General features: G+C 39.8%; 1 protein-coding gene across 1 annotated transcript in view; it reads left to right on the forward strand.

The window, feature by feature from the left end:
- Positions 1 to 15,193, forward strand: part of LOC135206631 (uncharacterized) — a 116,130-nt gene that overhangs the window by 80,815 nt on the left and 20,122 nt on the right. The window contains exons 4-5 of the mRNA XM_064237972.1: positions 7,455 to 8,484; positions 9,787 to 9,900. Of these exons, the coding sequence (XP_064094042.1) occupies positions 7,455 to 8,484; positions 9,787 to 9,900 (1,144 nt within the window). The remainder of the gene's footprint in view (positions 1 to 7,454; positions 8,485 to 9,786; positions 9,901 to 15,193) is intronic.

The raw sequence follows: 15,193 nt of genomic DNA on the forward strand, positions 1-15,193 counted from the left end.
ACACTTGTCTGATAATGTTTGTCAAATTAAGTGCGGGAATGGATGTTTCTCAGGATCTCACTCTTAAGTCTTGTTTTGTCAAGCCCTCCTTATGAAGAGGGTTCAAAGCCTGTGAGTCAGTCTTGTTTTCTCTCAGGTTTGAGTCTTTCCCTTGAAGCTTTTTGTTTCCAGACATTCAATTAGTCTATGTTTGACAGGTAGAAAATGGTGAATTTTGCTTTTTTATTGGATTTACTTCTTTTATTGGCTAAGTTCCACTCAAGTATACCAATCTGTCCTATGAGTTTTATTTCTGCAGGCCACCTGCCATCCCCCCCATTTTATTTTTTTTCTCCTGAGGTCTGAAAAATTTTCATGGGTCCCCAAGGGACCATAAGGCCCGTGTTGAGAAACCGTACTTTAAATGTAGGAGAGCAGGCTCAAGGAAAAACAAGAACTTCCCTTACCTCTCTTCATATTTCATTCCTCACCTAGAAGCTATTGCTGGATGCAGACGACCTTCTTCTAGCAAGCTCTACCAGTCCAAGTGTCCAATTTTCAGATGATAATGCAGTCGCCATAATGTGTCTTCTTCTGAGACATCTGTAAGTCGGGTAGCCGACTTCTTGCTTTACCTGAGGACCTCCAGGAAGCTGTTGACCTATACTCTGCTAAGTTTGGTGTTTAAACATAGAGGTCTAGATCTGTCCTCTGACTAAGACCTAAGTGACCTAATAACCTAATAAGTCCTTCGATTCCATCAAGCAAGAGTAGTCAGACATTGTCTCCTGGAATTTAGACATAATTTGAAATGGCTCTCAGGTCCCTCCTACGAACTGCTTTGTTCTATCTCAGTTATGAACCTGACCAAGAAAATCCTTTTCCTCGTGTCTTTGGGTACCGCCAAACATACAAGTGAGCTCCAAGCAATCAGTAAGAGAGTTGGCTTTTCACAAAGGGATGCTGTGTGCTCCTTCTCTCTTGGTTTCCTTGCCAAGAATGGTAACCCCTCTAATCCTTGGCCACATTTGTTCACCATTAGAAATTTAATGGACATTCTTGGGTCAGAAGAAGAGGAGAGGCGTCTCTGCCCTGTAAGGGCCCTTAGGTTTTACCTTCAAAGGACCGAAAAGGTCAGGGGGCCCTTAAACAACCTCTGGTGTTCTGTGAGGAACCCTTCTCACCCTCTTTCCAAGCATGCACTTTCCAAGAATGCACTTTCCTTCTTTCTAAGAAGCTTTATTTCAAAATCTCACTCATAGATTAAAGAAGACGTCTTGCCAATTTTTAAAGCTAAAGGCCCACGAGGTCAGGATTGTTACTACCTCTCTTGCATTCAGACATATGTCCCTTTCGACTATCCTTCAGTCAGCCTTTTGGAGATGCAAGTCAGTCTTTGCTGCACACCACCTCAAGGACATAGAGACCACTTTTGAAAATTGCAGTACATTAGGACCTTTATCTGTGACTGGCATGATGCTGGGAGAGGAGGCATAGGGGGCTTCTGGCCCGCATAGGGGGCCTTCTGGCCCTCTACTGTCCCTCTCCTTGGAGTAGGTTTATATTACAAGTGTAGGTAACAACGTTGTTGGTTTTCTGGTCTGCGCCCAGGGCAAGGGCATCTCTTTTAACTTTGCTAGCCATAGGTGTACTAACCTCACTGCAAAGTTCCCACTTAGTAGGGGCAACTCGGGCCCATACTGTCATGCCCACATTTGTAATACAATTTGGATTCGAGAAGTGTTTTTCATAAGTCTGAACAGTCTCGATTCAGCCCATCCTTTGATTTTCAATGGTGATTGGTGGTGATGTCTTGTATTAGAAGACAGAAGATTGCAGGATTGAAGAAATTATATCTTGAGTCGTAGTTTTCATTATTCCATATAGCATAGCAACAAGTAAATATTTACAGAGAGGCTCTGCATGGCAGGCAATTACTGCCAAGAGTAGCAGGAAAATATTCATGCTCTTGTGCAGTGTGTGGCCAACATGACACGTGCATGTGTTTATAATACTGTATAAATTACATGGAATACATATGCATATAGTACCATAAAACATTAATCCATACCTCCCCTCCCCTTTTGCTTTCAAAGAGGTATTTTGAACATACTAAAGTTATATAAAGGGAATTTATCAAGTATGAATGTACGAAGCAAGCTGTGTACATGGCACACATGGGCTTTGTCACTAGTAGGCCTATTTAATCTTGGAGACCTGTGATGGGCTTGAGAGGGAGTTGACAGCTTTTCCATGTCTGGGCTAGGGACCACAGGGAGAGCAGAATTGGGAACTTGATCAGGACTGGGCACTTGGTATAGGAAGCGACTGTTCCGAAGTAGCACACGACCACTTGGGAGGCGGATCTCGCACTGATGTGATTGCGCACCACCCATGATGATCCCAACCTTGCCCCATCGGTGGGATGTCGGGTCCTGGAGGCAGACTGTTGGCCCACATTAAGTCTGAGCAGGGGGCAGGCAGGGGTGTCATAATTGTGCTGCATCTGAGTATCTCTGGCAGCGGCTTGGTGGTCACAGTCATGGGCCTTTTCTAGCCAATCTTCCTTGAACAACTGAGAGTGGGCAGGCACAAACATACAGAGGGTGACCAGGGACATGCACATAGGGAGGGCCATAGGGGCTCAAGCCCCTGCCTTTTGCCCTCTGAGGAAAAGTGCTCTTCTGAATAAAAAAGAAAAAAGAAAAGAAGAAAAAAGGAAAAGAAACATAGGGAGAAAAATGAGATAAGACTGAGCAATAAGCCCCTTTTTTTATTGTAGCACAATTCTATAACAGCCATATGTACTTATAGCCTAAGTTCGCAACACACTGTACACATTCCACATGCACTTAAGAAGTTGATGTGAAAAGATCAGCAATAACAGGTGCTGTATGCACTGAGGTGACCCCAGCTGTCCCTTTTGGGCAGGGCGTAAAAGTACCCTCAATTTATGCATAAGTCCGTTCATTTTACAAAGCAAATTCTTCAATTTAAAAAAATGTATTGCTTCAGCTGCTGCATTTTCAATCAAGAGGAAAGGTATCAGTACCCCATTCTGGAAAACCAGAGGAATCAGTGGCAGGGAACGTGACACTGAGAAGATTTCTCGGCATTCTGCTAGTGAGACCCATGTTTTCAGTATGATGTGATGGAATGCTTATCAGAACAGCTCTTTGGAGAAAGCATTCCAAGTTGCTGACAGAGAAAAGAAAGCTTCACAAGAAAGAGAAAGACAAAAGAACAGAGAGCTAATTTCAAGACAGGTTAATGTTTTTTATTTGTGCAGACAAGGCTTGACATTAAGAGGTAATGATGAGAGTCCTAACAGAGACAATGCTGGAAATTTCTCGGAACTTGTGGAACTGGTAGCAAACTAGGACAGCACACTTGAGTATGCACCTGCAAGTAGTTAAAAAGCAGAAACATTCTCAGGACATAACAGTTGATGAAAGTGAAGTCATCAATAATTTTAAATTCATGGCAGACAGAAGACTACTTCTGTAAATTGAGAGTAAGTTTCCTACTAATATAGATTTGTTTCATGATATACTCATCTTATTGTAAGGCATTTACTAATTAGAATAGGAATACCTTGCAATAACCTATGTATCAGACACCTGTGTACTACGCTTAACCCTTAAACGCTGAGTGGACGTATTTTACGTCAACATTTTTTCTCTCGGGTGCCGACTGGACGTATTTTACGTCGACATACAAAAGTTTTTTTTTTAAATTCGCTGAAAAATAGTTATAGGCCTACCAGCCGAAAACTCTTGAATCACGCGCCTTGGGGGATGCTGGGAGTTCACGGATCAAGGTGTTGTTTTGTTTACAATCGTTACGCAGGCGCGCAAGCGCGAATTTCTTTCTTGCCGCACTAAAAAGTATCGGTGACACATCTCGGAAATTATTTAATCACTTTGACATAATTTTTGTACCATTTTAAATTAGCCGTTACATGGAGTATTATATAGGAAAATGTGCGCAATTTCATGTAGAATACAAGAAAAAAATAGTCATGATTGTAGCTTTTATCAGTTTTGAGATATTTTCATATAAATAACGATAAGTGCCAAAATTTCAACCTTCTGTCAACTTTGACTCTACCGAAATGGTCGAAAAACGCAATTGTAAGCTAAAACTCTTATATTTAAGTAATATTCAATCATTTACCTTAATTTTGCAGCAAATTGGAAGTCTCTAGCACAATATTTCGATTTATGGTGAATTTATGAAAAAACGTTTTCCTTACGTCCGCGCGGTAACTCTTCCGAAAAAACATACATGCGATTGTGGTAATGTTTGCACCATTTTAAAATTAGCCGTTACATAAAGTTTTATATATGGAAATGTGCGCAATTTCATGCACAATACAACTTAAAACAACCCATGGTTGTAGCTTTTATCAGTTTTGAAATATTTTCATATAAAAAATGATAAGTGACAAATTTTCAACCTTCGGTCAACTTTGACTCTACCGAAATGGTCGAAAAACTCAATTGTAAGTAAAAACTCTTATATTCTAGTAATATTCAATCATTTACCTTCATTTTGCAACAAATTGGAAGTCTCTAGCACAATATTTCGATTTATGGTGAATTTATGAAAAAAATAACATTTTCTTTACGTCCAGCAGCGGTAAACAATCTTACCAAAAAATCATACGTGTGATTGTGGTAATGTTTGCACCATTTTAGATTAGCCGTTACATAAAGTTTTATATATGAAAATGTTTGCAATTTCATGTAGAATACAACTAAAAATAATTGAAGGTTGTAGCTTTTCTCATTTTTGAAATATTTGCATATAAATTACGATAAATAGAAAAAAAACCACGTTTGGTCAACTTTGACTCTACCGAAATGGTCGAAAAACACAATTGTAAGCTAAAACTCTTACAGTCTAGTAATATTCAGTCATTTATCTTCATCTTGAAACAAATTCGAAGTCTCTAGCACAATATTTAGATTTATGGTGAATTTAAAAAAAAAGAACTTTCCTTCCCTCCGCGCGCGGATTCTCCGCCACAAATCTCCGAAATGCGTACGTCGCATTCTCGGAATATTTGCTTCGTTTCATATTAGGCATTTCATAGAGTTTTATATATGAAAATGTGCGAAATTTCATGTAGAATAAAACGAAAAATATTTGAAGGTTGTAGCTTTTCTAATTTCCGAAATAATTGCATATAAAAAAATATATAAAAAAATTCGACATTTAGTCAACTTTAACTCGTCAGATATGGTCGAAAACTGCAATTGTAAGCTAATACTCTTACAGTATAGTAATATTCAATCATTTGTCTTCATTTTGAAAGAAATTGGAAGTCTCTAGGACAATATTTAGATTTATGGTGAATTTTTGAAAAAAATATTTTACATCCGCGCGTTACGAATTCATGCATTATTTTGTGATAATATTTTCTCTGTGTTGCTTTTATCGTTTTACAATGTGTTATATACCAAAATGATCGCAATTTAGTGTACATTACAACGAAAAAAATTAACTCGTTACCTTTAATCGTTTTGTGCATAGTGCGATTTGAATACAATTATATATGAAATTTTATTTTTGTGCTATCATATATCGCATTATTTATATATGATTATGATAATTTTTTTCATTTCTGATGGTTGCATACTAAACTTCAGGCAATGACAAAAAAGGAGCCAAAAATGAACTATTAATCTTGAAAACTAAGCGCACTGTGATTTTTAAAAAAAATTATTTTTTCCACTTCCGCGCTCACTCCGAGAACGCCTCGGCACACAGAAGATGATTTTTAATATACCCCTTCGGCGTTTAAGGGTTAATTAACATTTAGTTTGTTACCTTCTACCTAACACTGATGTACATTGCATATGATAGCAGTAAACATTTTCAGAGTATGTGCTAGTGTTGTGTCCTTAATATCTTTGAGAACCCTGCACGTCCCTGAGGGTGACCATACAGTACCTGAGCAGGAGAGCGACCAGAGTGGGTGGGTGTATTTCGTAACTCCAGGTGGTCATGCTCAAAGGCCTTGTGGTCGATGTTTCCTGTTGGGGCCATTTTGAGGATCAAGTGCTTGACAGCCTTGATGGTAGTCTTGACATGTCCATTAGACTGCGGGTAGTGTGGCAACAAGGTTATGTGGTGTACACCCCAACCCTCTGTGAAGTCGGCAAATTCTTTGCTGGTAAATTGAGGTCCTCCATTGGTGCATAGGCACAGGGAACATCCACCTCTTTGAAGTAGCAGCAAAAGTGCCATAGGGTCGAGAAGGCAGTAGTGCTACCCTTGCAAGGGACGACCACAGGCCAGCCGGAGAGGAGGTAGGCAACCACGAGATAGGACTTTCCCACTACCTGGAAGAAGTCCACTGACATTGACTTGAAGGGTTTTGATGGGTAGTCGTCATTGTGAAGAGGCTCCTGCTGTTGGCTGGGGTGCATGACCTGGCACAGCTTGCAGGCAGTGACGGTGTTAGTGATGTCACACACGTTATATGGTACTTGGTACACAGTGAATATTTGTCTCCTGCTCAGTGTGCTTTCCAAGTATGCATTCCACAACTGTTGTGTTGGTTCAAATGGAATCTCCAGTATATGAACCTTTTGCTGAAAATACAGCATCACATCACACTTTTCTTGACCTTAAGAAGACCTATGATGGAACTTGGAGGTATGGCACTCTGAGGGTTCTTCATGAATGTTACCTGAGAAGCAATTAGCCTTTTTTATCAAGGTTTTTATTAAAAATATGCTATCCCAGGTTTAAGTTGGAACAACAATGTCAGATATATTTAATCAAGGAGTGCTACAAGGTAGTAATTTAAGCATAATCTTGCTCGCCTTAGCAATCAATGGAATAGGTATCCAAACTAAATCCCTCGGGTGCAACTTACACTGCTGATAACATTTTGAAATTTTTTGCAGCAACAAGGATGGCATTGGCTGAAGACCCTCTTGTGCTCTGCATTGATAATATAGTAAAGTGGGCTAAGATGAACTTTTTAGTTAGTAAAATGTTAACCATGCACTTTTGCCGTATAACAGGTGTCCATCCTGTATAGAATTTTTTTATGCTTTTCAGCTTTGGCTCTGTATTATTAATATGGATTATATCTACCCAACATTGTTCAAGCAAATGCTTGATAATCTAGATTTACTTTAAATTTCTGTATTACGTACTTTAAATTTCTGTATTGCCGTAGTATTAACTAAGGAACTAAATTGTACCATTGATTGCCAAGGTAAAGTTTGGCTTAAATGAGTTTAGTTGCTCTTGAGTTAAATTAATGTCAATTTTAAGTGTTACATGTGATGGAGTGTATTCATAAGGAGAATATTAAAAGACTGTAAAATATGTTATGCATTTGATGTGGTGTCAGTAACTCCATTAAACTTGTTAATAATATAAATTACTTATAGAATTGTATGTCTCTATGACTTCAGGATCTGTACTAACTTCTTTCATACTGATTATTCCAGCAGAATGATGCAAGCTTTGGATCTCCCCCAGCATTTGTTGCGAATAAAAAATGTCAAGGCACAAGGAGCATTGTATTGTCTTCCTCAGGCACTGAAAGACAGCTAACCCTGACAACAGAAGGTTCTGTTCTCATTTGTCCTGGCAGTATTGACACAGCTTTGCAACAGCTGAATGTTGTTGGTGTCAATAAAATAATAATTGCACCAGGTGCCTTCAAACCACGGAATTCTAACATTTTTCTTAACTTTGCAAATGTCCGAGAAAAGATCATTATTCCTGAGAAAGCATTTTCTGTAAAAGTTGTTCCAGAATCACCAGCTTGGGAAGAAGTAGAAATTGATAGCACCCAACCCCCTCCTAGAGTAAGGATGGATATTAATGCAGTTTCAGAAGTTGAATTCAAAAGTCGTAGTATTGTGGCACCCATTGTGAAGTTGAAGTTATCACAAATTAATAATATCATGTTCAATACAAAAGCTATCATACCATACGTACACCCTGAGGCTTCATCTTTTGAAATTGGTAACTGCCAGTCAGTTGAATTGGCCCCGGAAACAATAAATGCTGGAAAATTTGAAGCAAAGTACATAAAATCACTGCTGATGAAAGAGAGGGCTGTTGAAGTTGTAGAAGGCAAGGCAAAAGTAGAACACATTGCAAATATGACCCTCCTGGATGAAGCTCTTAGCATAGGGTCTGGGGCTGATATAATACTTGATAACATAACGCTAACTTCGGCAGGCATTAGGTCTATACAGGGTACAGGACCAGGTAACATTCATCGTGCTACCTTTTCACACGTGAAAGGCAAAAAACTGGAATCTGTTGCAATTTGTATCAGGTCTGAAACTGCTCTAGTTTCCAGTGTAGAGATTGCCGGTGGAGATGGTGAGATTGCAGCATGCCTTCAAGGACAAGAATACCATGCAGATGCAATTCCTGGAGCTGTTGTTATCTGCAAAAAAACTGAAATAACAGCAGGCATTTGTGATGACCCACGTTGTGAGAAATGTTCATCTAATACAGAAGGTATGAATTTTATCTTCCTTCCTGGGGGGAGGGGGATGGATGTGGGTGGGTTGACAATTTGAGTGACTCGCTACTATTTAGATGTGTTTAGAAGGAAATATTTTATATACAAAAGTATATAAAATATTTCCTTTCTATTGTCTTCATGACGAGGAAAAGGCAGAGAATTTTTCTTCTGATTCTGATTGTCCGTGGTTGGCTTTTCTATAACTCTTGTGAGAAATGAAGAGCCCATCAGTTTGATAGATGCTTTTAGTTTGATTGTGTAGTGTTGAATTTTCAACAGTACCTTTGTGTACTAATGAATAAGTCTGTTATATTCTAAGAAAGTTTAGATTAGTGATTGATAATGAAATTTGGCCTATTTTTATTGAAATGTAAAAAAATTATCTAATAAAGCCTCAAAGTATGATAAACAGACCATGGAGCTTGGCCTTCATACCCCCATGTATAGGAGGACTGCATTATTAAACACTCTCTCTGGTATTTTTAGTAAGTATTCCAGTAGTCTATGTAATTTTTTATTGGTTTTGAAGCAGATTACTGAGTATTCAGTCCTTGGAAACTCCTCTGTCTGGAGCCAGTTCATGAACACCTTATGATAACAAAACCCCACCATTTACTTAGTCCGAATAAATTATAGAGAATATATTAAAGATCAAGGTCCTACGTTACTCTAACAAAATCTTAGTTTTTTAATCAATAAATAGTTCAGGTACTAGGACCCTAAACTACTTTGATGACTGGTTGATCAGGGTAAAACAGGCAATAAATTATGGAAAAGGTTACCACTGCAGCTAATTTCTCATCTTCTCATTGTGCGCTTATTAGTAATGAGTCTGCCATGTCTATGACTGGCTACTAAAGATTAACACAGTAGCTCTCTGGATCATATATTTCAGATCTTTTTTAACTGTATTTTTGTTTAGTAGCTTGATATTCATACTCGAAATCCGCTTTTATTTGGCATACATATTATCATTACACAGTAGCTTGTACGTATTGTAAATTTAATATTTGCCTTCAGTGTAACTTGGCAATCTTGTGGGCTAATGTTTTCAGTCTGAATTCCAGATGAGAAATAAGTAACTATGACTACTGCTTTGCTATCTAGTTAGTAGAGATTTTTTTTTTTAACTTAAGCTTAACAGACCAGTGGAAGTTACTAAACAGACAAGAAAGATCAAATAAAATCCTTAAACATTCTCATGGAATATTCCTAATGGTGAGTTGGTTATTTATCGTAGCTAGAATGTAGATTATCATGCATGCATATTTGCTTACAAAAGTATATCATTTCAGGAACTGAAACACAAACAACTCTGATACCATCAAGTATGACTACTACTCTTACATCTGTAGCATGGACTGAAGACCCATTCATCATTTTGAACGCTGTTAATGTATCGTCACTTGGTAAGATAGAATTTAGTGCTTCCATAATAAAAATATAATAATAATAATAATAATAATAATAGGGTGTCTGGTTAGTTTTCAGAGTGCTGGCCTCTGATTGCCCGAGTTTGTGAGCCAATGAAAAATAGGGTCTGTTTAGTGCTGAGAATGCTGGCCTCTGATTAGCTGATTTGCCTGAGAGGACAGGGAAGCTCTGTTCAGGCGGCACTGGCACTGGGGCTGCTGTCTCCTGATGGTGATACTTTCTCTTTTTATGGTCCTTTGTCCAAGGTGTCTTTCTTTTGTAGGGGGTTCTCCCACGTACAGTAATATAATAATAGTAGCATAAATGGTTCAGCATTCTTTAATGTGCCTTTTACTTGAGGCTGTTATCTCCAAGCTTTGCTTCCAAACCCATGTTTTAGCCACCAGGTTTGGTAGCCAGTCACAGAGCCCCTCACAGTCACATGCTTATACATCACACGCCTTGGTTGTATACCCGACCTGCTTGCTTGCAACCACATTTCCTGCTTGCTTGGCATATCAAAAATAGGTCAGATTCCAGGAATAAATCATTTGACTTATAGCACTCCTATGCATTTTTTTTCTTACTCAGGTGACCTTTCAGAACAACCTAATAGACAAGTGTAGTTCCCACATAACCGTATGGTGACCAATGGACAAAATTTGGCCATGCTCTACCAACCAAAGAGCCACTAATGATTCATCTAAAGCACTTCGTTTCTGGCTTGTTCTCTCTCTTGAGCACAAGATTAGTCTCCATTACTGAAATGGTTTTTTCATTAACCCTAGCAACTAAAGACCAAATAAAGTCATACATGCCAAGATATAAAACAACTATGCTGCACCCCCGCCCCCCCACCCCCCCCCCCCCCCCCCCCCCCCCCCCCCCCCACCCACCCATCCCCCAGACTAGCCCTCTCATGAGAACTGTCATTTCTGGTAGACTCGGCAAGGCCTTTGAAGCAATCCCGGTGATTAACAGTCCAACAGACATGCAGCCAATGTAGAACTAAATGTGGCATCCAGCTCTTGACTTGCTCTTTTGAGAGAGCTGCAAAGATCATCCCAATAGCAGGTAGACCCAGCATGGTTCTTACTTTACATCCATCCTGGCAGGCGACAGGCTAAATACAACTGTGCCACCTGCTGATATGATGGTTTTTTAAGGAGAAAATACCAAAGGATGTCTGTGGATGAAGTAGCAAATGCAAATACAGTGGTACCTCGACATACGAAATTAATCCGTTCCAAGGTGGCCTTCGTAACCTGAGCTTTTTCGTATCTTGAACCGCATTTTACATGTAAATTGCCTAATTCATTCCAAGCCCTACAAAAACACCCCAGTAAATTTTATAATAAAGCTAAATTGACCAATAAACTATGAAATACAACAATTTGGACCATTCAATACCTAACTTAATACGTACTACTAATATGTACTACCTAGTACCTGTAAATAAAGTGTATTAGTGTACATGGTATACAAGAAATACTGTACGTAAATACGTACGTATGTAGTAAAATGTGGAACCTTACCTTTCGAGTGAGGCTATCTCCAAAAGTGGCGACAGAGGAGGAGGACAAACGGCAGAAAACTTGTACGTACATACACTTAACTTTACGAAACACACTAATTAAAAAATGTCAGGAAACATTAAGACTAGACTTTATGAAACACATTAACAAATGGCACAAAACTTTACTAAAAACTTAAAATTAAATTTTTTTTTCTTTATTTTTACTTTTTTATACTTTACATTTTTTACAAAATTTCAATTTCTTCACCACTTTCAACTTTGTTTTTTTGTATCACTTGGATCTTCCTGTTTGCTTACTAAAGGCCTCTTTAAAAAATAACTATCCAAGGAAGATTGCTTCTGCCTGCTTTTGACAATGTTCCTGAAATGACTCGGGCAAACGTCATCGAACTGCGCAAGCATACGACCTGTGCAAACCTTTTCGGGGCGTCTCTTTTCTACAAATGATTGCACCTTCTGAAAAGCAGCTAGAGCATCCTTAATTTCTGCCTTTGTCATAGGGTCGTCGTCGTCGTCCTCACCGCTGCTAGAGAACTCTTCTTGAATGACTTTATGTTGCATGGCCACCAACTCCTTCAGGTCATCCGTCGTAAGCTCCTCTTGGTGCTCCTCGAGAAGGTCATTGATGTCGTCCTCGTTGACGACCAGCCCCATATGGGCTTGCTGAGTGCAATGATCTCGTCAAGATCTGGTTGCAAAACAGTTTCAGGATCATCAACTGTTTCTGAATCTGCACTAGCTTCGCCCACGTCAAATCCCTTGAAGTCTCAGGCAGATACGGCATCAGGCCAGAGTTTCCTCCACGAAGAATTCAAGGTTCGCCTCGAAAACTCCTGCCAAGCTTGATCGATGAGTTGGATGCATATTACAATATCGAAATGCTCCTTCCAAAATTCATGCAAGGTGAGGTTTGTGGTATCGGTGATGTCGAATTATCTTTTGAAAAGATGTTTCATATACAGCTTCTTGAAGTTCGATATCACTTGCTGGTCCATGGGCTGGAGGAGAGGGGTGGTGTTAGGCGGAAGATAAAGAACCTTGATGAAAGAATACTCCACTAGGATATCTTCCTCGAGGCGAGGAGGGTGAGCAGGGGCATTGTCCAACAACAGCAGACATTTCAGAGGGAGCACTTCTCTTCCAAGAATTTCTTCACTGTCGGGCCGAAACGCAGATTTACCCACTCGGTGAACGAAAGTCTTGTTACCCAGGCTTTTGCATTAGCCCTCCACATCACTGGAAGCTTCTCCTTAAGCACTTTGTGGGCCTTGAAGGCTCGAGGAGTCTCCGAATGATACACAAGTAGGGGCTTCACCTTGCAATCCCACTGGCGTTCGAACAAAGTGCGAGCATAAGCCTGTCTTTCATAGGCTTATGCCCGGGTAGCTTCTTCTCTTCCTCCGTGATGTATGTCCGACGAGGCATTTTTTTTCCAAAAAAGGCCAGTCTCATCACAGTTGAAGACTTGCCGAGAACTGTAGCCTTCGTTGATCGTCATCTCGTCGATGTCCCTTCTCCTCCGTCGTCTTTGGCCTGGGCAATCAAATCGCCGAAAATGGTGCTGGCCTTGTGGGAGATTGCTGTCTCGGTTATTGTATCGCCAACGATTTCTTTGTCTTTTATCCAGACAAGAAGCAGCCTCTCTATCTCGTCGTGCACGTGGCTCCTCGTTGGACAAAAGAGTCATGCCCTTGGAAGGTGTAGCTGCTTTGATGGCTTCCTTCTGCTTAAGGATGGTGCCTATCGTCGATGGATTTCGGCCATATTCCTTAGCGATCACACTCAACCGCATGCCAGCTTCATACTTTTTAATTATCTCCATCTTCGTCTTCATATAAAGCATCCTCTTCTTTCCGTGAACTTCAGCAACTTTCTTGGGACCCATGACTACGTTTACTGTACATAATTAAGTTATGTAGTATATGTACTAAAGTTCTCACACAACACAATAAAGTAGTACAACGAAATCACTAACACGAATTTACGCTAATAAATGAAATCGTATAGAACGAACTAATTCTGTGTGCGTACACAAACGCTGGTGCGAAGCAGTGGGCGAAGGACGCCTTTACGTAGAGCACGATGGGAGAGATGCTGACCAATAGGAGAGCAGGATCTTATGGCAGTGACTAGCATCAGGAACCAATGGGAGAGCGGGAGGTTGGTGGCGAGTCTACTCAGTTGGCGGGGAGCGAGTTTTAAAATTGTTATTGGTGGTCTGGGCGAATCTTGGGACTTTACAGCAACAAACTTTCATAAACTGAACTATTTTCGTATGTAAAGCCAAAAAATTCTTTGTATTTGCGTTCGTAACTTGAAAGTTTTCATAAGCTGGGACTTTCGTATTTCAAGGTACCACTGTAGCATGAATATTCACCTATCTTCTTTCTCAACAAATGAAATGTCGGTTTTTAGACAACCAAAATACAGGTCCCACCTACAAAATGTCACGAGTTCAACAAAAAAGGCAGAGTATGTCCTCAAGTCTGTCCCAGTGTTCCTAGTGCCCTCTGCTGGTTGGATATGCAAGGAGAGAGAACCACAAATATGGACCTACACAATTTCTTGATCACAGAGTTCTCTCTACTTTCCTGCAGACAACGAGCCATTGACTTGCTGAACACTCCATTTGGCAACATGCTGGTGAGGGCATCTTAGGATAAACTTCAATTCCTTAATGATGTTGCTAGATCTCCTCACTGACAAGAAGCTAAAGAAGGTTGACCTCACAAGAGTTGAGGGCACAGCCACAGTAGACTTACTCAAGTAGGCTGGTGGTTGCTAAAGGCCTCTAGGGCCTTGCAAAACAGTGAATGTGCCATCTGCGGTGCTAGAGAAGACTACAAGTCACAGCTTGCATATAGCCCCATAAATTCAAGATGGGCCAAAATTGCAACCCTGGACGTGGCTGGAGAAAAAATGAGCAAGGCATCTGACCAAGAAAATCTGTAACCACCACAATGCTGACCACACCTAATAATTACCAAAGACAGAGGAAATGCCAACACCTTTTCAGTATACTGCATAGAAAACCTGAAGCTGTCGGCTTTTCTCCTGCCTTTGCTGAGCTGGGAAAAACAAGAATACCACAATGTTCTTATAGATATAGCAGGCCCTGTAGGGGTCTAGTGACATCAGTGCACCTCACAAGGTTCTTTGCAGCATCCCTTGGGCTCCTACCTGCAACCCCTTTCATTCCTTTAACTGTACCTCTATTAATATGATCTTTCTTCCATCTCTCTATTCACCCTCTCCCAACAGTTTTCATAGTGCAACTGCTGCTGTTTGTCTTTCGCTCTTGTACCTTGGCAGATGGTTGCCTTTAGTAATACTTCAACATTTGAACCAACTCTCTGACGTATCTTTAAGTATAAGTAATTCTGAATGACTTGGGTAGTCTGAAAATGTCTTGAAAAAGTACATTACATAAAACTTCTGAGAGAATCATTATTAACTTGGTTTTAAGTTTTAAATATAAATGTAAAGCAATCTCACAAACATATCCCAAAGTTTTTTTTTTAATTAGGCGGCTACAGAGAATTGACAGCATTTAATCATTGTGCCAGAGTAGTGTAGCAAATTAGTAATCATCTACTCTTGAACTTCAGCACAAAACTGTAGTAAAAGGTAAACTATATAAAAGAAAATTATAATCTCTCAAATTATGCTTTGACGACACACCCCCACATATATTTTTATTTTCATTTTATGTTGAGATAATCTATGCCAACACCAAGCTTCCTGGAATGCTC

Source organism: Macrobrachium nipponense, chromosome 31, assembly GCF_015104395.2.
Source record: "Macrobrachium nipponense isolate FS-2020 chromosome 31, ASM1510439v2, whole genome shotgun sequence".
Lineage (NCBI taxonomy): Eukaryota > Metazoa > Arthropoda > Malacostraca > Decapoda > Palaemonidae > Macrobrachium > Macrobrachium nipponense.